Here is a 25,960-nt window from a genome sequence, read left to right as displayed (position 1 = left end):
GTGCACATTTGGTGTGTGCATTCATGTGGTGACTCTTGGGATGGAATCCCATAAATTTGTCATGAATGGGTGTATTAAGATGAGTCTTAATATTTGTGGTTTATGATGATGATTAAGGTATGAATTAATGAGTTAATCAAGGGAGTTATGGGATTTAATGAAGAAGTTCAAAGGTTTAATTCAAGATGCTCAACTATGCAAGTCGAGCAATACTGTCAAAAGCCCTCTGAAGTGCCGCTCGACCAGCTCGCTCGACCGAGCGAGCTTCAGAATAGGTCGAGCGAGCAGACAGAATGCAACCAAAAACTTCCTGTAGTCCGCTCGACCATGCTGCTCGACCGAGCGAGCCTCTGCTTTGGTCGAGCGATGTCTCTGATGCTTCTAGGATGCTGTTTTTGACTCTTCAAATGCTTGGAGATGTTTCATTATCATTTATTCATAACTTTAATGTACTTAATGTTACTTAGTGAGATCTCTCCTATAAATAGAGAGCTCTCATTCACATTGTAATAATCCACAAAATACACCTCAAGCCAAACACTAGCCTATATCTCTTCTCTATTGTAATTCTCCATATTTGAGAGTTCTTTGAACTCCTTTGATAATATAAGAGATACTACACATCGGAGGACGTAGCCTAAGTTGGGTGAACCTCGTTAAATTTTGTGTCATTTCATTGCATTATTTTCTCCTACAAACATCGATATCATTGATAGCGTAATTTGTTTGTCACAAAACCTCATACACTCGATCTTGGCAATATTGGAGTTTGAAACACATTGTTCGAACTCTAATACATCGTCGTTTTCAGAATTATTAAATTGATTTATTTTATTATAAAAATAAATGTGCATTATGTAGAGTTAAATATTAAAAATAAATTAATTATTTCCCAAATTCTTGTTTAGGACCGTATTAAAATTAGGACACTATTTCATATATGATCACTTTTTTGTAAGACTAATGTGATCACTTTAATGCCTATAAGATCACTTTTAAGGCATATATGATCACTTAGAAAGACTAATGTGCTCTCACCACAAATTTCTAATTAATAATTGTGATTTGTAAATCACCACAAAAAAAAACAAAAAAAATAATATTAAAATAAACAAAACAAAAAAAATAAATAAATAAAAAAACTCTCATTCTATCACATACTACCACGTAAAGATAATTTATTAACTTTACAAACTCATAATTAGATCGTTTGTGGTGATAGAAAATAAACTAGTCTCACCAACACAAGAAAAGGTACCTCTTAAACCATGCCATGTGTATAAACACTCATTTAAAAATGGAAGGAGAAAGTGTGTGAACGTACACATGTATGTCTAAGCTACGGGAGAGAAAACAACCCATTCAGAAGTTGAAAAATGAAGATGATTTAAATTCGACCATTATATAGGCTTCCGTTCTTCTCGCTAGCTCCACTTCTCTCTCTTCCCTTCTGCTTCGAGGACTCTATGGCCATGGCGATGCAGGGAACCATTGTTGTTATCCTTATCGTGCTTCTTCTCCTTATCCTCCTTTTAATTTTCATTGCTTCTAAACCATGGCGATTCTTCTCTCGTCGTTCTTCTCCATCTCTCTCTATTAAGGTCAATTTCTCTACATTTTCCTATTTTCTTTATCTTATTATTCTAATTTGTTTTCCTAGGTTTTCAATATTTGCTTTAATGTTCGTACTGAATTTATTTCAATTGTGTTCGATGATGTTGATTGTGATTATTTTTGGAATTTTTTTACTCATTAAGTTAGCATGATTATTTATAATCATTTAAGCTGATGAAGATTTGATTATGCTGTAATTTGTATTTGATCCTGTATATTTGTTATTGTATTTAATATCGGATTTTTTTGTGTGAATGGGTCAAGTTGTTGATTGTTTCGTGAAATCTCTAAAGGTATCCTGGGATGTCAATTAATTGATAAAAAAACAGTGTTACTTTACTGGAAAATTTTCATTATTGTATCTAATTTATAATAAGGTGTTTAAATAGTCTTTGGAACATTTTTTTAGGTGTTCTCTACTTTCTTCCTTGTTGCTGTAATGCTGTTCCAATGTTGTTACAGTAATGAACTAATGCACTTTATTCTCATTAAAGAAGATGATTTCGAAGACTTGTTATATATACATCTAGAAGGGACTATTCTAACAACTTTTTGGAATGAAAAAAAGTTTGTTATAACAGAAAGAAACAAAATACAAGAGGGAGAGGGGTGAGTAACAACCCATACTGACTTGGCATTCACTTTGTTGGGTTATTATGGAAGAGGAGTATTAGTCACTGATGGGTTATATTCAATATCCCCCGCAAGCTTGGGGTGGTGGTCATGCCAAGCTTGGAAAGTAAAATGTGTTGTTGAGAAGATGGTAGGATCTTAGTTAATACATCAGCAAGTTGACTGGTGGTGGGAAGATAAGTGAGTTGAATTAGGCCTTCCATAACTTTTTCACGAGTGAAATGGTAGTCTATAGCGATATGTTTGGTGCGGTTATGATAAACAGGATTGCTGGCGATGTGCAGAGCTGAATGATTATCACAGTGGAGTGTAACTGGTTTAAGGTTGGTAATACCAAGCTCCTCAAGAAGACGAATGACCCAAGTAGTTTCTGAAGCAGCGGATGACATGGCACGATATTCAGCTTCTGAAGAAAACATGGAAACCGTATTTTGTTTTTAGATTTCCAGCTAATGGGAGACTGACCAAATAATAAGATATAACCAGTAATGGATCTTCGAGTGTCTAAGCAAGCTCCCCAGTTGGAGTCTGAAAATGCTTGGATTTTTAATGTATTAGAAGCTCGTAGAAGAATGCCCTGGCCGGAAGTGGAGTGAACATAAATGAGTGTACGTTTGAGGGCTGAAAAATGGGCATCTGTCGGTTGTTGCATAAATTGGCTGAGACGGAGTATGATAGGTTAGGACGAGTGTGGGTGAGAAAATTGAGTTTACCAACAAGTGACCTGTAAAGGGTGGGATTGGAGAAGAGTGGAGAATTACCAGCTTGTAGTTTGAGGTTGATAGGCAGTGGAGTAACTACAGGTTTGAAGTCGGTGCTGCCACTGTCAGTTGTGAATTTTTGTTGAGAAAGAACAATACCCTTTGGAACATAATTGATTTCGATGCCAAGAAAAAAATGGAGTTCACCCAAGTCTTTAATGCTAAAATATTATGCAAGAAAGTTTTGAGATTAGATATTTCTAAAGAATCATTCCCAGTGAGTATGATATCGTCCACATATATTGCAACAATGGTGATGGTTGTTACAGTTTTCTTGAGAAATAGAGAGTAATCATTCTTGGAAGAAAGAAAACCTTGTTGTTGAAGAGCATGAGATAACTTGGAAAACCATTGTCTGGATGATTGTTTGAGTCCATATAATGATTTCTTGAGTTTGTAAACAACATTGGAAGGATAACTAAGATCATCAGGAACTTTCATATAAACATCTTCATGCAAGTCACCATGAAGGAAGACATTATTAATGTCAAGTTGATAAAGAGACCAATTCTTGCTAGCAGCAATTGCAATAATACAGTGTATGGTGGTCATTTTAACTACTGGTAAAAAGGTTTCCATGAAATCAATACCATACTGTTGATTGTAAGTTTGTAACCCTTAGCAACAAGACGTGCTTTATATCTTTCGAGAGAGCCATCAACTTTGAGCTTTTACTTTGTATACCCACTTGCAACCAATTGCCTTTTTACCAGGTGGGAGAAGAACAATATCCCAAGTTTTATTTTTGTCAAGAGCAGAGAGTTCATTATTCATAGCTTGGATCAATAATGGGTCTTGTGAAGCTGTTTTGTAGTTCTTTGGTTCATGCCAGGTGCAAGAAGCAGTAAGTAAAGAATGGGAAGTTAAAGGTAATGTTGAATATTTGACAAGATTACATCAATGAGAAGTGATGGAGGTGTAAACAAATCCTTTAAGATGAGTGGGTGTGTGATGAGGTCTGGAAGATCTACGTAGTGGAGGACATCAACAACTAAAAGAGTTGGGATTAGAATCAGTTAAAGAGATGGGTGTAGGATTTTGGCGTGTAGAATTAGACATGGGAGTATTGGCATGGGTAATAGGTGATGTACTATCATGAGGAAAGGTAGTGTCAGAAGGAGGTGGTGTTTGTGCATTATCATTAATTGGAGTATTGATATGGGTAGTGGAAGGAGTAAAGTCATGGGGTATTGTGTTTGTACGTTGGGTAAAATTGGGAAGAGGTGTAAGGTTGGCATGAGTAGGTGGGAATTATGCATGGGAAGGATTAATAGGGGTAGATGTAGGTAGGTAAAAAGGAGTGTAGGAATCAGATTCTTTCTTGTAGTGGTGAAAAGGGAAATGATGTTCATGAAAAGTGATATCTCTTGATATCATAATTTGTTTGAAGGTAAGGTTGTAGACTCTATAGCCTTTCTGACCATATGGGTGGCCAATGAGGACACATAGGTTGGCTCTTGAAGAAAATTTGGTGCGTCCTTGTTTGATGGTGGAAGTAAAACACAAACAGCCAAATGTACGAAGGGAAGAATTATCAGGTGGTATGCCATTTAATTATTCATAAGGAGAAATATTGCCAAGAACAGTCAACGGTATTCTGTTGATGATGTGAGTAGTTGTTTTAATACAATCGCCCCAAAAAATAGAAGGTAGATTAGCTTGAAAAGAAAGGGCACGAGCAATGTCTAATATATGTCTATGTTTGCGCTCAACGACTCCATTTTTTTGTGGGGTGTAGGTGCAAGATTTTTGTTGAATTATTCCTTTATTGATGTATACTTGAAGGATTGCACCTTCTGTGAGTTCCTTTGCATTATCGGTACGAATAATTTTGACTTTAGAATCGAATTGTGTTTCAACATATGTAAACAAATTTTGTAAAATAAGAACACAATGATTTTTTCTTTGTACAAGAAATATCCAAGTAGCTCGGGTAAAATCATCTATAATAGTAATGAATTTGTTACATCCATCATAAGTAGCTTGAGGATAAGGTCCCCATGTGTCAACATTATGAGTTGAAAGGGCATAGTAGTCTTAATGCTACTAGACATAAATGGAAGTCTACTTTGTTTTGCTAAAGGACAAATGCTACAAATGAAGGTTGAGAAGTATCAAGAGTTTTGAGGTTGGTGAATAAACAGAATTATTGCACTTGTGGTCTGTGGCGCCACTATCAATAATCCAACCGGAATAGATAGAGCTAGAAAGAAAACAAAATGTACCTGCTAGGTTTGCTGAATCATGAGGTTGAGAAAAATCAGAAATAGGACCAGTAGGTTCTTTCTTGCCAAGGAGTTGAAGAAGGTGATGAAATTGATTATGAGTGAGTCCGGTGGATTCAATCTCTGTAGGATCTTCATTATCTGCTCTTTGTGCAACAGCGACAGTCTTTTTAGAAGAATGATATTTGTGAGTAGGTGGATAACCATGAATCTTGTAACACTGGTCCATAGTATGGCCAGTCAATTTGATGATCACAAAAGTATTGTCGCTTCTTAGTGTTGGAATGAGATTTAGTGTTGTTTTCAGAAGGTTTATGACTAGGATGATTGTAATACTTTCTAAGGTCGGAAAAGAAGGCCATAGAGTCATTGGAAATTTGGTTTGATTTTCTGATTTCTTGGCTTATTTCTTTGTGTCTTTGTTCTTGAAGAAGGAGACAATAAGCAATAGAAGCAGTAGGTAGTTCAGGCATCATAAGAATGTTGGTGTGGACTTGATTAAATTGGGGATCAAGTTTCATCAAAAAATACGTTGAGTCTTTGATCTTGTTGTACTTAAAAGACCTTTTTTGTGAGACCACATGAACAACCAATTTTGCATGTATAGGTAGGAAGAGGATTGAGATTATCAATCTCATCCCATAGAGACTTGATTTTTGTAAAATATTATGCAATATTCACATTCGATTTGCTCAATGTTGAACATTTGTTCTTGAAGAGAATAAAGTTGCGCAGATGATGTTTGTCCATAGCGATCTTTGAGGTCTTTCCAGATTTCATATGCAGTATCGTAATACATTACACTACGAGTGACATATTTGTCTAAAGAAGTAATTATCTAACCGATGACCATATGATTATAACGTTCCCAAGCTTTACAGTTGACGTCGGTAGAATCTGGTTTCACCAAGGAACCATCAACAAAATTCATCTTGTTTTCAGCTTGTATGCAATGACCATGGCACGTTTCCAATCACCAAAACCGGATCCATCAAAAGGATGAGATACTAACTTAGTGTTAGCATGGTCCGATGGATGCAAGAAATATACGGAGCCAGGATTTTGTTTAGAATCAATTGCAGTTGGAGGTGTTGTAGACATTTTTGTTGAACAAAAAAATGAGGAGTTGTCAAGAAAGAACTAGAAATAAAGAAAATGGTGGTGTGTAGTAGGTAAGAAAAAAATAAGAAGGATCAGAGAAAAAATAATGGCTCCGATACCATGTTATAGTAATGAACTAATGCACTTTATTCTCATTAAAGAAGATGATTACAAAGACTTACTATATATACATCTAGAAGGGACTATTCTAACAACTTTTTGGAATGAAAAAAAGTTTGTTATAACAGAAAGAAACAAAATACAAGAGGGAGAGGGGTGAGTAACAACTCATACTGACGTGGCATTCACTTTGTTGGGTTTTTATGGAAGAGGAGTATCAGTTACTGATGGGTTATATTCAATAAATGTATAATGTAAGTGAGGTAGAGCTGGATGACTATGATATAGTATGGATTATGTGGTTGTTTTTTTCTCATCTCATTGCATTTATTTATTTTTGATGGAGTTTCGTTGTTGTGGCATGCATCATTTCATTCTTAGTGGTCTCTTGAGCTTTCATGGAATATCTCTACTTCTAGTCTCTTGAGAAAAAAAACTATTATAAATTAAATAGGGTATCAGGGGGCATGGCTATAAGTTAGTTCTAGCTTTCCGCTTATTATGCTAATAAAAAAAATTGTGTTGTTGTTTGTTACTGGTATAGCTTCTTACTTGCAAAGAAGTTGCTAACTGAATTGTCTTAAAAAGCAAGTATGAATCTTAAATCTGGATTACTTTAATAATATAATACACCATATAAATATGGTAGATGTGAAATTGTTCAAGGGCTAATTGGCGGAACTAATTTAATTGTCATGGATATTGGATACGTTGTCTGGATTTGATTTTGCCATCAACTTAGTAGTTACCAAGTGGTTTATTTTCTTCTTGTTATGGATTTTAATATCCAATGTTTTTTATTATGGTATAATGTAGATTTTTTCTTTGCTTTATGGAGTACTTATTGATTAATTTTTTGGTGGTCTCTTTTACTTCTATTTCACATTGATGTTTCTTCCTTACTGGTATTAGATACTTAGATTATTCTATTTGCCATCATAGTCCAAAATGATCAATTGAGGAGATTTTTTTTACATACTTCCTTTGATGTCCAAAAGTGGATTCTGAGTAAGTGTAATGCAATAACTAGCTTGTATTAACTGATTCAAGGGTTATCTCTTTGTTTCGGCAATATTTGAAGGTATTGACAACCGTATTACCGTTTTATCACATCACCATGATTGTTATCGTAATCACTACCAAAATTGAAATCTTGCACTATAATTAAGTAATGTTTTGAATTTGATGACATTCATTGATGCACATGAGTAGCCTTTGACTTAAACACCATTTTTAGCTTGTTTCATTTTTTGGAATATAGGTAGAGGATGAGAACATTTAGTAGAAACTCGCAACGAAGACTATTTTTTTGTTCTCTTCTCACCGGCAAAATTTGTGTCTAAACTATTAGCTATTAACCGTTCATAAGGAACATATTTTTCCTTATCTGAACTTGTAGTGCATTATGATATTTAATTTTATTTGTGAAATGATTGTTGGTAGTATAGTCTAAACATATTGACCCTTATTCAAAATCATTTTACGATACTTTAGAAAAACATGTCATGTTAATCAATTATTTTTTAGGGTTTGTTTACTTTATTTTTTGCTTAAAAAGGTAGTAGGATAGATAGGCAATAAGTTATCTCAATCCGCATCCTATGTTCATGTTAGACTATTTTGTTACACAAGGAAGATTACACGAATGACTAGAACGTGGCATAAACCTCTTTTATTTGAAGATAAGCAGTATCTTTTAGCTTTTTGTTTCCCAAATCATATCTTGAAAATTTATTCCGAATATCCTAAATCCTAATAATCTTAGAAAATCTCAACATTTTTAAGCAATGGCTGTTTATAATGCAATAAATAATGTATTTTTTCATTCTTGCTCAGGGAGTTTGTTGACATGTATGTTTATAAATATATGAAGAAATTAAGTATTATCCATGTGCAACTGCCGCAATAGTTTTGCATTTGCTATAAACTAGTCTATATATTTAGTCAAATGATTTTCAAAGTTGATTAAATTGGTGATTGATGTAGGCTTCTCTGATCCTTAATACTTGGAAAATCTATTTCCGGAGATTGTTCATATATATGCTGAAGAATCTTATGAAAAGACCAGTTATAAATTGTTCCATTTATTTGTGAATTATTGATGTTGAAGTATGTACCTTGTCATTAGACTAATTTCTTTTTACATCATAGTGCCACAATAGTTACCTAAAAGTTTGCTCCATACTAGGTTAAGCATAATTTGGTGTTTACGCATTCACGATCATTTGTAAAACTACACCTTTTGAATTCTCTGAAGACCTTAGTAACAAAAATTGGTTAAAGCTGTAATGCTTCCATGATATAGCATCAGCTCTTGACAAAAATTGCCTTTTCTTAATTAAATTTAGGGCCCCATGAGCGCAATAGTCATTGCTTATAAATAAAGATACATATCAAATTATATCTGTTGTTGATTCTGCTTTTGATAGTTGAATCTCTGTATCATTCTTAGGTTGATCATTTGGAGAAACCTTTGTTGCAAGAATTTGATGAGCAAAGCCCAAGACATGAACCAGAGAATGATAGCATTCTAGAAGGTTCTCAATTGCAAACTGAAGTAATTTCACCTGGAGCACAAAGAGACTATATAGACAGGCTTCCTCCTCCTGTACCTCCCTTGATACAAGGCATGCTAATTTTCTTTGTTTTCATGGCCTATAATTCTTATGGTGATAGTAAATAATGCTATTGAAGCTGTTTACTTTATTGTTTGTCTTCTCATTAGTTGATGTAGATCTTGTTTGTCAACTTGTTTAGTTTCATTGTTCTTTTTGTGTGTGGAAAAAAAAATTTAATTTAGATAAAAAGGGTTCACGAAAACAAAGAAATATTAAACATATATGGGCCTAAATTGCATCGTTATCAATTTATCATCACTATGTCCACCTTCTAGAAAAAGCAACTTGAGAGACCCTTTTTCTGCTATCAATTAACACATGTCACACAACACCGAACATCACTAATTCCGTATAACATTCTGACTATACACTTGCAAGCTACATAAAAATTAATGTCAAGACATACTCTTTTAAGTATTAGCAGTGTTAGAAGTTGAAACTCCTTGTGCCATTCCTCTCGACATGCACCTTCATAGTCGTAAACCACTCTTTTTCAATAAATATAAGATACAATTTTGGGCTCAAGCTCTCAACTGCCAAACTTTAAAACTTTGTTTTTTTATTTGAAACACATGAGCATCTTGAAGGTATGCACAACTACATACATGACATGGCTATGTGAAAACAATCGCTTTGTGAGCTCTTTGATTTTTGTGTAAGTAGTATTATGGTGTATGTATTTGTTGAAGGCTAGGGATGAAAATGGGTCGGATTTGGACCGTGTTCATATGGACTTTGATCTAGACCTGTATTCAGATCTCTGGAATCAGATGTGTATTTTAAAGCTTAGCAAGATAAAACAATAATGAATAGGAAGCCATTATATACAATGGGAATAGAATTAACTTGAAAATCGTTTACAAACAAGAGCTCATGCTATCTACCAAGCAAGTTGTTAGCTGAATTATAGAACAAAAGCCCTCTTTTGGTTAAGATTTGTAAGGTTTATAAATAAGGGCTGGTTAAAAGGTGTACTTGTATAAGTTCTTGAATGTGAGGAATAATAAGATAGAAATGGTGGATTTTTATAGAGGTGAAATAAGAGTAAGTTATTAGGTTATTCTTCTTACAGTGTAAGAGATGACATAGTATGGCTAGGGTTTAATAACTTTTATTTCTATTTTCAATTTTTTTTAAAAAAAGATTACGAATTTGTGTCCGGATCCTAGTACAAGATTCGAATCTAGACCCATTTCTTCATATATTGGCTGAACTTAAATCCGCTGGGTCCAAAAAAATGAGATCTAGACCCTAAAAATGGATATGGATCCACGAATCTGATTCGGGTCCAAAATCCAATTCCATCCCTATTGAAGTCTTTAAACTTGGAAATTTTGATAATGAATTTTCATTTTTGATCATTTCCATAACTAAATGAGACCTTGCTAGTAAATGCTACTTTTGTGAACTTGACAAGTGATTTTGTATTTCGGTAACATTATCCACGTATCTATTTGATCTATTTTTATAATAGGTGGTTAGCGTGTACCTGTATGAGGGGTTTCTATTGTGATGTGATCCTTTGCTTTTGTTTGAAAATTCTTATATTCATTCTGAAGTTGATCCTATAGTATAAACTTTTCCATCATTCAGATGGTAGTATAATTGTAGATATAGATGATCAGAGTGAAGACCTTTTGGTTGGTCAAACATTGAGACGTCCCTTGTCGGCAAGATTTATTGAAGAGCAGAAATGCGCTATAAAGGAAGGCTCGAATGAAGAATTAAGGTTTAGGCCATATGATATTAAATTTCATGGATTTTCCAGAGGTAACTTAGATCAAGGTACACAATTCATTATTCCAACTTTAGAATTGTAAAGACAACTACAATTCATTATTCCAACTTTAGAATTGTAAAGACAGCTAGTAAAATATTATAAATTGTAAGTTTGTCATTCAATCTTCTTGTTAGAAGTGCAGGAACTTGCCTATCCCTTGAAGTTATCTCAGGTCCAACACGTGGGCTTTATATTTCATTGCGTTCTAGTGATGATTCTAAGCTTCCATTAATTCTTGGAAGGGTCCCTCCCAGTAACTTGTTGCTGAAGGATTCAGAGGTTTCTGGAAAACATGCTTTGATAAAGTGGAATTCTGATGTAACTTTCTGAACTTTTTTGTTCTCTTAGTTTTGGAATTGTCTTCCACTCTTGTTTTTTTTTGGGATGAAGGCTTTGGCATTATTGTTGTTCTTTTCTTCAGAAATTGAAATGGGAGGTGGTGGACGTAGGTAGTCTAAACGGAACTCTGCTAAATGCTAAGGCGATTCATCATCCTGATTCTGGTAGCAGAACTTGGGGGGAGCCTCAGGAGCTTGTTACCGGTGATGTAATAACTCTTGGTAGCACTTCCCAGATAAGTGTAAGTTAGTTAATTATGATATAAGTCAATACTTGGTGGACAATCAAGAATGGAAATATGTTTGGACTCTTGTTTGTTGACTACATAAAATCTTTGATCCGCAAAACCTCTTATAATGATTATGTTTTCTGTTACTAGCGGTGTGGGTGTGTGTGTGGCGGGGGGTTCTTAGATAGCCTGTTACGATTAGATGTCCAAGCATATGGAGTTTTAGAGTTATAACATAACATGTTCTTCTGTGGTCTCCACTAACTAACCACTTTAACTTTGATACTCTCTCTTTTACCATTCTTTACTGATGATAAGCCAAATAGTTTCGGGTATTTGTACCAAAAGTTTTGATTTATTGGTGTATATTTTGTGTTTTACTATTCCCTAATTGTATGAAAATTGTATGTTCATCGTTTATTTTCCTTTTTTTTTTCTCCCCCTGTTTTCTATAATTCTATTTACTATTTTCGTTGAACATAAGTTGATACTTCTTTTATGTGAAACGAGGTTAGTACTTGTGTGATGTGCGGTGATAACATTAAATATTTGCGAAATGGTAAAATTGTATTTCATCCCCTTGATTGTTTTAGCATTAGTTACCTAAATTAATATACTTTGTTGTTTTTGGATGGAAATATTTTCATAAGAAAGTGGCGGATCCTAAAAAATTTAAGTGATGTCGATAACTTGTTTTAGAAAAACTACATTAAACAACGTTTAGTTAAGGCAATTGTCTACGCCGACTTTTCATATTTTGAAAGCATTGTCCTACAGCCTTCAATGACATTCTTAAATCAATAGATAGAAAATGTAAACAACTATTTTTACACCATTAAAACATCACTAATTTGCCATTTTTAATAAATCAATAGCACAATTTATTAAACTCCCCAACATGAAAATAAGCCTTTGAAAATCTTAAAAATAAGGAATATGGGACAAGAAATTGAAATTGATAAAGAAAAAACTTAAATCAAACCATTTTAATTATTTTTATGTTAACTTTTTTTTGTTTACCGAGAAGTTGGAGAGGATAGTGAAGTAAACAGAAAACTAGAATGCCATTGGAAAAGAGAAAATAATACCATAAAATTCCACAACATCCATGTATGGTTTCTAGTAGAATTCAAAAGTAGGTAGCAAAAATTGTATATGTTGATGGTTTGTTGGGATGGTTTGTTGATTTGTTGAACAAATTGTTGTTGGAATGGACCTATTGAACATTTTAGTTGTCATTAGCACCTTAAAGAAAAGAAATAGTAAGGAGACACCTTTTTTAAATTTATATTTCCGTGTGGAGGCACGATAAGTTGACTTTTTGAAGGAATAACCCACCGCTCTTATTTTTTAACTTTTCTTTCTATTTCTCTTTGCTTCTCTTCATCCATTGTGGCTCCCCTGTACATACAAATCTTTAAACCCTTTTCTATGGCAAGTGTTAAATCAAATTTTAGAGTTCACTCATCTTTTTGAGATTAACAACCCTTAATACATTGGTGCTTCTTTTAAAGATAATTGGTAGTCTTTTTAGTGTCTTAAACATAAACTGAATAGGAATTAGGAAACGAGTCAAGATAAACAACTACTCGCTGTTCTCTTTGAATTGCATCAAAGAGGAAGTGGTTAAGTTTTAAGAAAGTGATAATAAATCAAGAGAGAAAATGAATTGTGTGGATGAAATTAAAAGAGAGTTAAAATGTATGGATGAGATTAAAAGAAAGTGGTGGGCCATTGTCCAAAAATAGAAATGATGCAAATTAAGTGGGGCGGACCAAAATGGAAAATGATGCAAATTCAAAGTGACGGAGGGAGTAAACATTTAAATTGTATTTAAGCTCATTTGAAATATGGGTGTTATCTTATCATGCTTTGGTTGGTTTTTCATTAAGCTACTTGAGACTAGAGTACCAAAAGCCAATATACATAGAAGTTTCCTTCCCATAGTTAATTATTTTTATGGTGCCTATTGAAAGCCAAAATGCTTCAATAAATTTCATTTGACGAATGTATTTTTATTAAGTAAATTCTATTGTTCTTGATTAAACTTTATGAATAGGATACAAATAAGAGTTTGATGTGATCCCGCTACACTTTTATAAATTATGATTGTTAGCTTTATCACAGAGTATCTCTTGAGCTTTCTTTGTGTCTGTTCAAGTCATGTAAGATGATATTTGTTCTCATCTTTTGAAGTTACTTGTGCAAGAAAAAGATTATAGACAAAAATATGACAAGAAAAGGCGGAGCCAAGATTATAAACTTGATGGAGCTGCATGTTTGGTATAATATACGAGGATCTTATAATATTCTAGAACATAATTGATACTTACTATAAATTGAAAATTATGTAAAATCAAAGAAACAATGACATATACTCTAGTTTAGAAACGGACGAAGAATTCATTGTGGCCTATATTACGGTCACAATTTCCAAAAGGCCTTTACAATACGGTCGTGAATCGCAATGCAGTGATGCAATCACTGTTTTGCACTAAAATTATAGTTTTTCTTTCCTATTGTAGGGCCTTTTCGAATCTGAATGGCTAATATATGTCGATTATGGTTTAAGTGCAAAAATTGCATCCTTATTTGAAATCCTTTTCTTAGTAGACAAGTGAGGTTGTTGCTCTTTGTTCCTTTGAAAAACAAGTTTATAAGATTTATTTTCTTATTTTGTCCCTTGAGTATATCCCTCTTATGTTCTTACTCTTGTTTTCTTTCACATACATTTGGAGACACTTGTTCTTAAATTGTCTTTTCGGTATATTCAGTAGCTCCATTAGGCATGATGTAAATGGTTTGCCACTTGTATATCCACAAATAATAACCTGACCCATTTCCTTTCTGTTGTAATACTTGTAAAGTAACTGATATTTTATGTAGTTTGAGAATGAAATATAATCTATGGACCTTGCTCAAGTTTGTAGCAATTTATTTCTTGTGGCAGGTACAAATTACACCACTAATGGAGGTTCCATTAGGAGTAGGCATTGCGTCAGATCCCATGTCTACACGTCGTGGAGGAAAAAGACTTCCCATGGAAGATTTCTGCTATTACAATTGGCCGATTTCTGGGATAGAACAGGTGCTCAAATGCAAATATTCAAGATTATCTTTCTTTGATGAACATGCAATTTAATGTAACATTATTTGTTATATGCAGTTTGGATTATTTGGGATTTGCGATGGACATGGTGGAGCAGTTGCATCAGAGTCTGTGAGCAAGTTAGTAATAATGGACTTTTATGCGAAACTTTGTTTAATATTTTGGTAGCTCAGTCTATATTATATTTATATTTTCTGATGTGTGAAATTTATTGTTGATATGTTCTAGCTACTCCTACTCCTAAGCCTGACACTATTACAAAGCAACTATTTGAATGCTGAAATTCATTTGGTGTCTGAAAAACTTGAAATAGAAAATGGAAAATTAGGTGACTAATGTCTGAAAAACTTGAAGTAGAAAAATGGAAAATTATGTGACTAATCATTGTATAAGTGACTAATTAAGCAAACATAATTACACTACTTGAAACCAAAATTTTGCTACAAAGGGTTAAAATGAGATTAAAAACCAATATGCACACAAAAATTGTATATTTTTTATCTGAAATCATTTGAAATAAGCTAACTGATAAAGGAAAGTGCGCAAAGTGTTCGTGAAACTTGACTATAATAGATTGCAGAGATTGGTTGAGTTTAGCATTTATTCCATTTGCAGTCTCATCTACCAAAACAATATCGTAAACAATTAACATGCACCATGGCGCATCCATGGAAAAAGCCACAGTTGTAGATGAATTGCGAAAATGATCGCAAAGTCGCGGGAAAGGGCTTTAACGGAATAATAAAGCAAATCACGACCGATGTGTGAACTTTTGAAACAAAAATCACATAAGAGGAATTTTGAACTTTTATATGTATTTTGTGGCTACATAGCTGAGTGTTCCTAAACCAAACGAATCAACTAGGACACATGGCGATCAATTCTCTCATCAAGAAAAGCATCCTTAGACTAAGAAAAGTCAAGTAGATAAGCATATATTATGGGTCCCTTGTCGAAAGAGAAAGAAAAGGTTTAAAATCTTAGTCTAAGAACATACATTAAAACTACTATTGTCATGCAATAGTATGTCTATAAAAATTATGAATGCACTATATGAGATACATTTAGTGGATAATTAATCAACTTATTAGTTAATTATTTTGTTTAACAACTAAGTGATCTTAACAATTAAAGTTAATGGGGTATTAATGAAATTCTAACTTGGAGACAAATAACATTGTAAAGGTGGAATATCATTATAACGGTGAAATGTCATGCAACGTTGGGATTTAACACCGCGACAAATCTTCCAAATAGATTACATAATGGGCGTCACGTTATGTAACGAGGGAGTTTACGTCTTCGTGAAATGATTAAATGTATCAATTAAAAGTTATTTCACCTCTTTTGGATTCATGATCAGTTTAGGTAGTTTAATATATACAATATTAGAATGAACTATTTCATGTTCAATTTTCAAGGATCATAGTGTCCTTTATATGCTACAAAATTGAAATGCCCCAACAAGATATATCATGATTTAAATGCTCGAATAAACGATTTCAATGACACAGTTTCACGTAATGCTACTTCTCAAATCAAATTGGCTCTATCCTTAATTGCAATTTATGATTATTGAATAAAGTCAGACATGAAGTTTGCTTAGTTTTAAAAGGTGCACGGCGCACTGAGGAGCGTAAAGGTCCTAGAGCTTATGCGCAAGACAATTCTAGAACATATTTGATAGTAAAATAATATGATATTCATGTATCGAAGATCTAAAGCATTTGTTATCATTACGCTAAGTTATAAATATAGTGCTAAATAGCATAAGACGTTACCTAAATTTGCATTTTAAAGCAATCTATCTAATTTTTATATCATATAGACCATGCTTTTATCAATATTGAAGAAAAGGGAATTGAAAGAAGAAACAATCAAGAAAATTATAAGATAAAAGTAATAAACAACAGACAAATTATCGGAAAATAGAAAAATTGAAAGAAGAAAAACTAAACGACAAAAAAGACAAAAAGTCGCAAAAGCCATCGATATAGAAGAATAAAAAGAAGAATCTAAAAGAATAAATAAAGATGAAGAACCCACGAGAAAGAAGATAGTTTAAGAAAAAAGCATATTATACCAAGTGGTGTTAACCTGCGAGAAAGTTCTAGTAAATTTTAATTATGTCGATTTTCTCTTTTTCTGTCTTCGTAAGCAAGAGCAAACAACTCTTCCTTTTCCTTCTCCTTCTCTCTTCAAAGAAAACATTTTTTGTGTGACTATTGTATGCCAAATTTTATTTTAAAAATATTTTCTTACCTTAAGAAACCAAAAGCGCAAAAAGTGCAAGGCGCTAAATTGTGGAAAATGCGCACACAAGTGCACGCCTTCTAGATATCCTTGAGCCCAGACTATTAAAAGCCATATTTTTAGAGACTCCAAGCAAGTGGGCACACTTTTTGAAACTAAGGAAGTTTATATCTATTATTTACGTAGTGGAATACCACAATATAGGCGATGTTTTAGGAATGTGGTGCTTTTATTTTTCCCGTTAATTGGTTTTCCAATCTGAGTAATCAAAGGCGTAGTACAAAGTATACCTAACTCCTTATTTATTAGTTTATCTGAAGTTGATAAAATAAATATGATTCCTTCTCTTTTTATTTTTCCAAACAAATTGAAATCAGTCAAGTTTTCTAATTGGGATCGTCTTAGGTCTAGTTCCTATTACTTTGGCTGTATTATCCGTGATTGTATATTTACAATACAAACGTGGTGATCAGTTCGACCTTTGATTAATTAATAAGTCTTTTTTTATGTATACATGATGAAGGGATACTTTTATTTGGTGTTGAGCTGAACATGAAAGCTTAAAATTCACATAGTTGTGCCAAGTTATCATTTTGTCATTCATGTTCATTTTGTCGTTTATGCAAGTTTGTCTTAAATTCAGGTGAGTTATTTTTATCATGTATCAAATGCCTTCGGTAGATATTTTACAATTTACTTTATATTTTACGTATAATGTGAGTCTATATCACAGCTTCATTTTTCCTATTCTTAAGCTTTTTTTACTTCATTTTTGTGTGTTATTTTTATTTTAGCAAATTGTACTATTTGAATTATTTTTTGGTAGATCTTTCTCTTTGCTAGTTTTTAAAATTTTTTGTTTAAGTTGTATAAATGAGACCAATGAGATGTTTGAAATGGTTGGGTGGTTGTCACCTGCCTAATGTTGTGTCCCTTGATATATTTTCAACTTTCCTATAAAAGATTTATGCTTCTATGCATGTGTATATGAATCTTTATTCTTTTGGTTTTGTTGTTCATCAAGTGCAAATAACTGTATGCTTTCAGAATTCTTCCTGAGACAGTAGCAACTATTTTGTTGGATTCCTCAAGAAGGGAAAAGGTTTTATCTCGGGAAGATGCATCTGATGTCCTCAGGGAAGCATTTAGTCAAACAGAAGAATGTTTAAATCTCTATTATGAGGTTCAACTCTATACCACTTTATACCACTTTTCATATCTATTTTCTTAGAACGATTTTTTTATAAGATGACTAGCTTGAACTGGTCTTATATATACAATTGTTAAATAAGAACATTCTCTCTAGAATTACTAGCGCATTTGTTATGTGGCACAGTAATCAATTTCCTTTTCTCACATACTTCGTGTTTGCTGATTCTCTCTCCACAGAGATTTTGAAAACCCCTGAACCCATTAACCATTTGATCAAGGTTATTAATTACTTGCCGACAGCGGCCATCACAGCAACATAATGCCCAACCACCAATACTAGCTTCTAACAGGCTAACAACTGCAAACTCCCTAACTTGTTCCAACTAAAACTCCCAAACACCAAACTAACGATTTAAAGTGCTCTCAAACAGGGATAAAAAATAAGAAAGTTTTTGAAAGAGGAGTGGTTAGAGTAAGACAACATGACTTACCTTTATTAACATAGTTTGTGGCTTTTGTGGGGTCTGTTGGACCGATATCTATTCCAGGTGGGCACTGGGCAGGCTATCAGGGTGTTAATGTTCTCAGTGTTGGGGTACTTTCTAGTGGAAGAAAGGAAAGATCTTTCTCTCTCCTTAAAAAACCAATGGCTGATGTACGAAATTATAAGTAACAATTCCGTTTCCTTTTCCTTAAAGACACTTTAGAGGATTCGGTTTCTGCTTTTCTTTCTTTTGATTTTCATTCTTCAGTTTCTGCCTTTTTAGACAAACTAAATTGCTCCTTGTTGTTATCTTAGTCATAATTAGGTCCCGGATCTTGTGTCTTGGTGTTTCTGACTAGGCAAAGTTTATTTATTAGGTGGAATCTGTGCAAGCATGCACACGATTTAGTTCCATGTAAGCTTCTACTATTAACTTTCTGCAAACCTTGTTGTTTTCTTCACTGAATTAGGCAAAGAATGCAGCATCTTTAGCTGGATATATTTGTTATTGTTCAATATTGCTTTGTATTTCCTGCTTTTTATTTAATTTTTAGAAAAAACCCAGATTTATTTTGCATTTGTGTTTTGTGAATTAATTCCTGTACAGTACTTATGTATCAAAAGTGGAAATGTCCAAGCCAAAAAAGTAGTTTTTTTCTCAGGTAATGGTGTCATCTTCATTTTTTATGCTCTTGTAGCTGCCTTTCATGAAGCTTACCCTTGGCTGACCTTGCAACTTCCTCTGTAATTAGAAAACAAAATTTTTCGGCAGCCTCAAAGTTTTTCACTAGTCTTTTATTTTTATTTTCTTTCCTGCTTCATTTATTGAGCCTTCTGATGCTGAATTCTGCGTCCCATCACCATCTATCTACCTTTTGCATTGTGACAGTCGCACCATCACTGGTGTTTTGACATCGAATGTAATCATCTAGATGCTTCCTTAACTGTGGCATCATGCCGCTTGTGGGTATTGCTCTTATTCTACTTTGGAACCTTCTCAAGTTTATTACTAGATCTCATGTGTTTTTGAATTAAGGGCTGTAAGATAACGTTGTTACTGTGTCAATTTAGTGCTGGACTCTATTTGCTGGGAAAGTAAATGAAAAAAGAAGAGATTGATAATGGCGTGAACTTTGAATTAGTAACGAGCAGGCCCTTAGCTTTTGCTTCTTTTTTTGTGCTCTTCTGATCTCGAAAGTCTTTACAAGAATAATGGAATATTATTCAACATATACTAATTGTTGTGGGTTTATTGACTCTGGTTAAGGGTTTCATTTGTTTGTCCATTCTCAATGGAGCCAAAGATTTATATTTATTTGGTTTTAGATTATATGAGCTATATTAAAATGATTAATTATATCATGTGCACTTAGTTGTGTGAAGATGTTTTTGTCACACCTGCACCCCACATATATCACAATTTTCTATCAAGGGTTAATCGGACACAACTTCTTTGTTATGACAAGGGTAAGGTTGCGTGCATTTGACCCTCCCAAAACTTGCCGAAGTGGGAGCCTAGGTAGGAGCCACTTAATAGCATTGGTGTAATTGAATGTTGTTGTATGCTCTTGGGCTGTTCTAGATCCTCTCTCTGAGCTGTTTGGAATGTAGTGTTGTAGATCTTTGGAGGATTTTAAATCTTCGCTCTTGAGGATAATTTATTTTCACTATTTTCTTTTACAGTAGTTATTTCCTTTTGTTTCCTATAATATGGATCTTGAGCTTTATGATTTGCAGTTACTTATAACATCAAGTTGTTTCAGGGTTGTACTGCAACATTGCTTCTGGTTTGGGGTGATGGTTATGATAGTTTCTTCGCTCAATGTGCCAATGTTGGAGACTCAGCTTGTGTTATGAAGTATGTTCTTATGCTATTCCTATTTGGTGCATAGCTATGATAATATCTTTAATTGAAATTGCCAATCTGCTTCAGCTTCATTCTTTATGGTGTTTAGCTTTAAACACATCAGTAATTGTCTAGAGAGTTGCAAATTCAAAACTTATTTGACTTAATAATACAGAAAGGGAAGTATAAGTTTACCTTTGATGTTTGTTTTGTAAAATGATGATTAAGGCTTTGTTCTCTTAACTTATTTTGTGGGAGCTATACTACTTTTACCAAGTCAACTTATTTTAGTTGGACATTATTTTGACTGAACTTTGATTTTGTTGAAGTTGAGTTAAGTCATTTTGCTTAACTGGACTCCTGCTGAATTGAACTTGTTCTCACTTGACTAAATGCATTTCTACCGAACTTAACGTTTTGTAATCTTATCCAAATAAGACAAGGAAAACAGACCCTTAATTATCTGAATTATCATGTGTGGTATATTTTTCGCAACTTTAAATAAGTTTACACTTCTTCTTTTAACTGCATCAGTAGTCTTTCCTTAGACATTGTGCAATATGCAAACTTTAAATCATTTAAGATGCTGTGCTTAGTATTAATTTCTGTATTTAATTAAGTATTGACTTGATGTTATGTATATAGGATTTTGTTTATTGTGGAGCTGTTCCTTTATTTCCAGTATAAATTATTACGTCTTTTAGGTGTTATTAATTACTGCTCGAATGATGATTATATTCTCAATTATTTTGGCAGTGTTGATGGGAAACAGATTAAGATGACAGAAGACCATAGATTAACTAGCTATACTGAGAAGCAACGTATAAGGGAAATGGGAGATCCATTAAAGGATGGAGAGACACGCTTGTGTGGTAAATCGAAAATCATGTCTTTCTGTTTGTTAATTAGTTAAGAAATTTATCAAGGAAATGATGATTATATTTCTTGTTAGATAGATTAGTTATAATTGAGCCCATGTTACTTAATATGTACATCTTAGGCGGACTAATGTGACAAAAATTTAAACAAACATTTTTGTCTAGACATCCTTTTTTGGGATAATTCAATCTGTTTTGCCACTTTAATGCGTAACCAGGTCTGAATCTTGGGAGAATGCTTGGTGACAAATTTTTGAAGGAGCAGGATGCTCGTTTTAGTTCAGAGCCCTATATAAGCCAAGTAGTCCGTCTTGGTCAAGCAAGTAAAGGCTTTGCAGTATTGGCAAGGTAAGCCGACTTTCTACTGCATTTGAACCTTTTCAATTGCAAATTCAGCATTTCCCTTGTTAATATTTTTGAGTATTAGGTTCTAATTAGCTTGCGCATAAAGCGAGTTTTTGCTATATTGTCTTTTTTGGGAACACTATGCCACAATCTAGGGGATTTAAAGGATATTTTCTTAGCGAACATTCTACCTTAACAATGGGCGTTTAAGGAACTGAAAATCAGTTTTTATTTGGGTGGGCTACTCTCCCTGAGGATATCTTCAATGGAAAAACATGCTTATCGCACACCTTAATCTTCTGGGTGACAATATATTGCTTCACTCAAAGAACGGAAATAATGAACACAAGCTTGAAGTTTTATCAAAATATCATGCTTCTGATTTACTATGTTTGTGTACATGTACTTTTATGGCTTAGCTACCTCTCCTAATACAATTTAGAAGAATATTAGACTTTCTATAACATACCCGGTCGTACGTCTATGTCTAACACTAAAAACATACACACGAAATGCATAGCCATTGTATGCACAAACCTTTACATATCAAAATTATAGCCCAAATTTTCACTTCAATTAAATTTGGATGAAATCAATGTTTAACACAGAATAAATTCATCATTTCCTATATTCTAAATTTATGTTTCACGAATCTATGATGAGGGAAGTGGCACTAGCTAATATTTCATTGTATTACAAACTAAAATAGATCTATTTGAACTAAACTGGATCTCGAGATCCAATTGTATTGGAATCAAACTGAATAAATATATTTATCAATCATAACCAATTTATCTAAATCAAAGTTAACCCATAATCGAAAACCCGCTATCGAAGATCAACCGGCCTGAAACATATCTTACCCATCATAGACCCGATTCAACCCAACATCAATTCGCCCGAATCTTAACCAAACTCATTTCATGATCGAGGTCTACTTAGTCGACCCTAAACCAATATCAGCACGACTTGATTTGTAACTTTATAATAACATGAGTGGAACTGAACCGAGTGAGAATATTAACCAATATATCTAGTAGGAAAAGCTATCTTGCTCGTTGCTGCACCAATGGTGAATAGAGACTCAACTTTTGTTGGATGTTGTCATAGCCGAACATACGTACTTGCGCATGAGTTGCATAGGACCTTTAACTCGGTTCATAACTCTTGCCAATACAGCAATACCTATTGCTAATAAGCATATGATACTCTCTTCTATCCCTACTATTTGTATAATTTGGGATTTGACACTATTAATGAGTCACTCTTAGTATTTTATTCTTAATCTATAATTTAAAACAATATCAAGTGGGATTCTTTGATTCGTCTCAATGTAAATGCTATCATCAACTTTTTATAACTTTTAATTATGCATTTTTAGAGATATCAAAGTTTGAATTTATGCATTGACAATCGTTCAATCCTAAATGGGACAAATAGTAAGGATAGGAGGGACTGAGGAAGTATCATTTCAGTTTTTGTTATCCTATGAAAGATCTTTTCATTGTATACCTTGGGGAAATTTGTTGAAAGTTTGAATGGTTTATGCTTATTTGACATGAGTGCCTTTAGATTGTGTAGAGCTCGTCACTGCTAGCTTGGATTTTTTGTTATTTTTTAACCACAATCTTTTGTAATACAGTGATGGTTTGTGGGATGTTGTCAGTGCAACAAAGGCAAGCCAGCTTGTTCTTCAGGTAGTTAGTCTACTTGCTTATGTACCACTAAGTAAATGATCTAATTAGGTTTGTGTCATCATGAAATTAGAAAATTTTGACTGGATGCAGGCAAAGGAGAGATACTCTGATAGTGAGGATTCTGCACAGAAGATAGCTAATGTTTTGTTAAATGAGGCTAGGAAACTGCGTACACAGGATAACACCTCCATAGTTTATGTAGATTGTGACACTGCTTTGAGAACCTTGTGTAAATATGATTCTTGATATATAATAATAATGTACTTAGTTTATAGTTTTCAACAAATCTTCAGAAGAGGCTCTTTGTTATCTAGATGATCATCTTCTGTGAAAAACGCAGCACAAGTTGTTCACTCTATAGGCCCTGGTAAAAACTGCATTTCATTGCTGAGAATTTGGAGTTCTATTTGGGCAGAAGATTTGAACAAATGTCGGTAATTTAGGGCAACTCATACAGGCTGGCAAGTCGTTTCGACGAAGCAATATCTACATTTCATTTCCATAATTCGATCTTCAACAGTTGGAAGTGTATCATCTCTGGGAAATTCGTCGTCATATAATATGCTAGATGCATTTTTGTATGGTTAGGACATAGGATTAATAAAGGTGAAAAAGGCTGTTTCCACTGGACGGAACCCTATCAGACCTGCATAACAGTTCCTGATATCTAGTTGGGTTTTATATAGATGGCAAACTAGTAATGGCAAATTGAGTTGCCTGGTATTCTTTGTATGTACTACTTCCTCCGTCTCTATGATTTTGCTATGAGGGTTGAGAACTAGGGATAAGTAGAGTCAAAGTCAGAGTTAAGAGTCATCAATTCACTACCCCGTACAAGTCCGAGTGATAGGGCTCGTGAGGCGGAGGATAGCGGACAGATTATACTTGTGCCCCTCCAAGGAAATACAACAAAATAAACAAGTCAACCAAATAAGATAGTAGATTGAGAGATGTGGAGGGAGTATGCAACTAATTTTTTCGAAACAAAAATGTTTTTTTTTTGTAGATATTCCAGTTTCCAGATATGTGGCATATCCAGTTATATGCCTGTGTGGCTGTGCATATGAGCTGACATGATGTAGCACTTATTCTGTAGCAATGATTGTGTGGCTGAAGAACAAAATGGTTTTAGGCGACTTCCTCCCTTTGTTCAAGTATAGAATTTTCACTTGAGAATTTGTGATATTTTACGACTTTTTTTTGTTTATTTTTAAACTACTTATTTTAAAATAAAAACTTAACTTTTTGAATCTGAATGTACAATTAATTTGCAAGTAGAATTTTTTACCATTAATTTACTATTACACAAAACTTTCATCACAAATCTCCTAATATCATTATTTTTGTATCATTAGTTTTATTATAAAATTACCTAAAATTTAAGATGCACTTTTACAAAATTAGAAAATAGTTAAGATGTATTGAAAAGTGTATTAGATTTTAACAGCTTCATCTTAAGTAAAAGATTTCACACACCTGTTACAATCTAGTTCATAGAGATTTAGCTAAAGTAAAATTAACCCATATTTAAAAAAATAATTAAAAATTACAAATTAGTAATTAAATCATATATTTTGATTCTAAAAGAATACTTTTATATAATATCTTTGTATGATATGATTTTTCAAAATTTAAAGTTAGTTAAAATTTTGACCGATTCTCATTCATCTTACTTTGTAATAAAAAAAAGAAAAATTATTGTGAATAATTCAATTTATTTTCAATTAACTGCCAATAATTCCACATTTTGAAATTTTTTTGATAATCCAATCTTTGCATTCAGTTTGTTGCCAATAGACCCTTCAAATAAATGACCTGCTATATCAGGTTACTTTTCATCTTTTTCCTTCTTTATAATAATCTTATCTATTTTTCATTACCAGCCAATAATCCTACCTTTAAAATTTTGTTCAATAATCCAACATTTACTTTTTATTTGTTGCCAATGGACCCTTCAAAAAGCTAAATGAAATTGCTATTATTTCCCAAGTTTATGAAGTTGATCATTGCATAAATAGTAATTGTCTTTACATAGATATCCCATCAACTAGGGGTGTTCAAAAATCCGACCCGCTTGACCCGACCCGCTGACCCACATCCTAAATGGCCGGTCAATTTTCTTAAAAAATAATAGTACTCTACCCGCCTTAATGGGGTTGGGTCATGGGCCACAAAATACATTGAGTCGGGTACCCGCCAACCCATTATATATTATCTTTATCTAGTTGAAATTTACACGTTAAAAATTTATAATCAACATAATTATAAAAAATTAATAATAGTCGTAAGTTTTTCACTTTCCTTCAAAATAAAATACCCCTTTTAATCAGTAACAAAGAGAAATTGAGTATTTTAAAAATTACGAATTTTTTTGATAATAATTGAAGAGAAAATGTGTTAAAGAAATTAATAAAGACTTAACATGTATGGATAAGATATGTTGGATTATTATAACCTAGTGGCAAATAGAAATTGAGTATTTAGCTTTTTAAAGGGTCCATTGGAAACAAAATGAAAGCAAAGGTTGGATTATTAAAAAAAAATTCGGCAGGTAATGGAAACTAGGTTGAATTATTATAAAGAAGGAGAAGATGAGAGGTAGCCTGATATAGCAGGTCATTTTCTAAAGGGTCCATTGGCAACAAACTAAAAGCAAAGCTCGGATTATTAAAAAATTTTCAAACGGTGGGATTATTAACAGGTAATTGAAAGTAGATTTGATTATTCACAATAATTTTTTTTAAAAAAAAACAATTTTTCCTAAAAAAAAACATTA

The 25,960-nt window shown here is 33.3% G+C and overlaps 1 protein-coding gene across 2 annotated transcripts; it reads left to right on the top strand.

Annotated features, from left to right (window-relative positions):
* The first annotated feature begins 1,235 nt into the window (after nt 1-1,235).
* Nucleotides 1,236-23,590, top strand: LOC130816431 (protein phosphatase 2C 70-like). 2 transcript variants are annotated; one of them, XM_057682853.1, is made up of 13 exons: nt 1,236-1,601; nt 8,907-9,081; nt 10,684-10,857; nt 10,995-11,170; nt 11,274-11,432; nt 14,371-14,508; nt 14,587-14,648; nt 17,830-17,965; nt 20,182-20,276; nt 21,021-21,136; nt 21,361-21,490; nt 23,130-23,184; nt 23,275-23,590. In XM_057682853.1, the coding sequence occupies exons 1-13, from the start codon at nt 1,467-1,469 to the stop codon at nt 23,428-23,430; spliced, it is 1,707 nt and encodes a 568-aa protein (XP_057538836.1). In that variant the 5' UTR covers nt 1,236-1,466; the 3' UTR covers nt 23,431-23,590. The 2 variants fall into 2 exon arrangements, with proteins under 2 accessions (XP_057538836.1, XP_057538835.1); XM_057682852.1 differs by having other exon boundaries at nt 10,666-10,857.
* The last annotated feature ends 2,370 nt before the right edge of the window (nt 23,591-25,960 follow it).

Source organism: Amaranthus tricolor, chromosome 1 (assembly GCF_026212465.1).
Source record: "Amaranthus tricolor cultivar Red isolate AtriRed21 chromosome 1, ASM2621246v1, whole genome shotgun sequence".
NCBI lineage: Eukaryota > Viridiplantae > Streptophyta > Magnoliopsida > Caryophyllales > Amaranthaceae > Amaranthus > Amaranthus tricolor.
Note: the sequence above shows the minus strand (reverse complement) of the source record. Positions and strands in the feature narration are given on the sequence as shown.

Bases quoted from the DNA above. Each gene is read 5' to 3' on its own strand.
- LOC130816431 (XM_057682852.1), top strand. From the start codon at position 1,467: ATGGCCATGGCGATGCAGGGAACCATTGTTGTTATCCTTATCGTGCTT. The intron at 14,509-14,586 runs GTGCTCAAATGC...TGTTATATGCAG, and splicing joins CGATTTCTGGGATAGAACAG to TTTGGATTATTTGGGATTTG. The intron at 14,649-17,829 runs GTTAGTAATAAT...GTATGCTTTCAG, and splicing joins GCATCAGAGTCTGTGAGCAA to AATTCTTCCTGAGACAGTAG.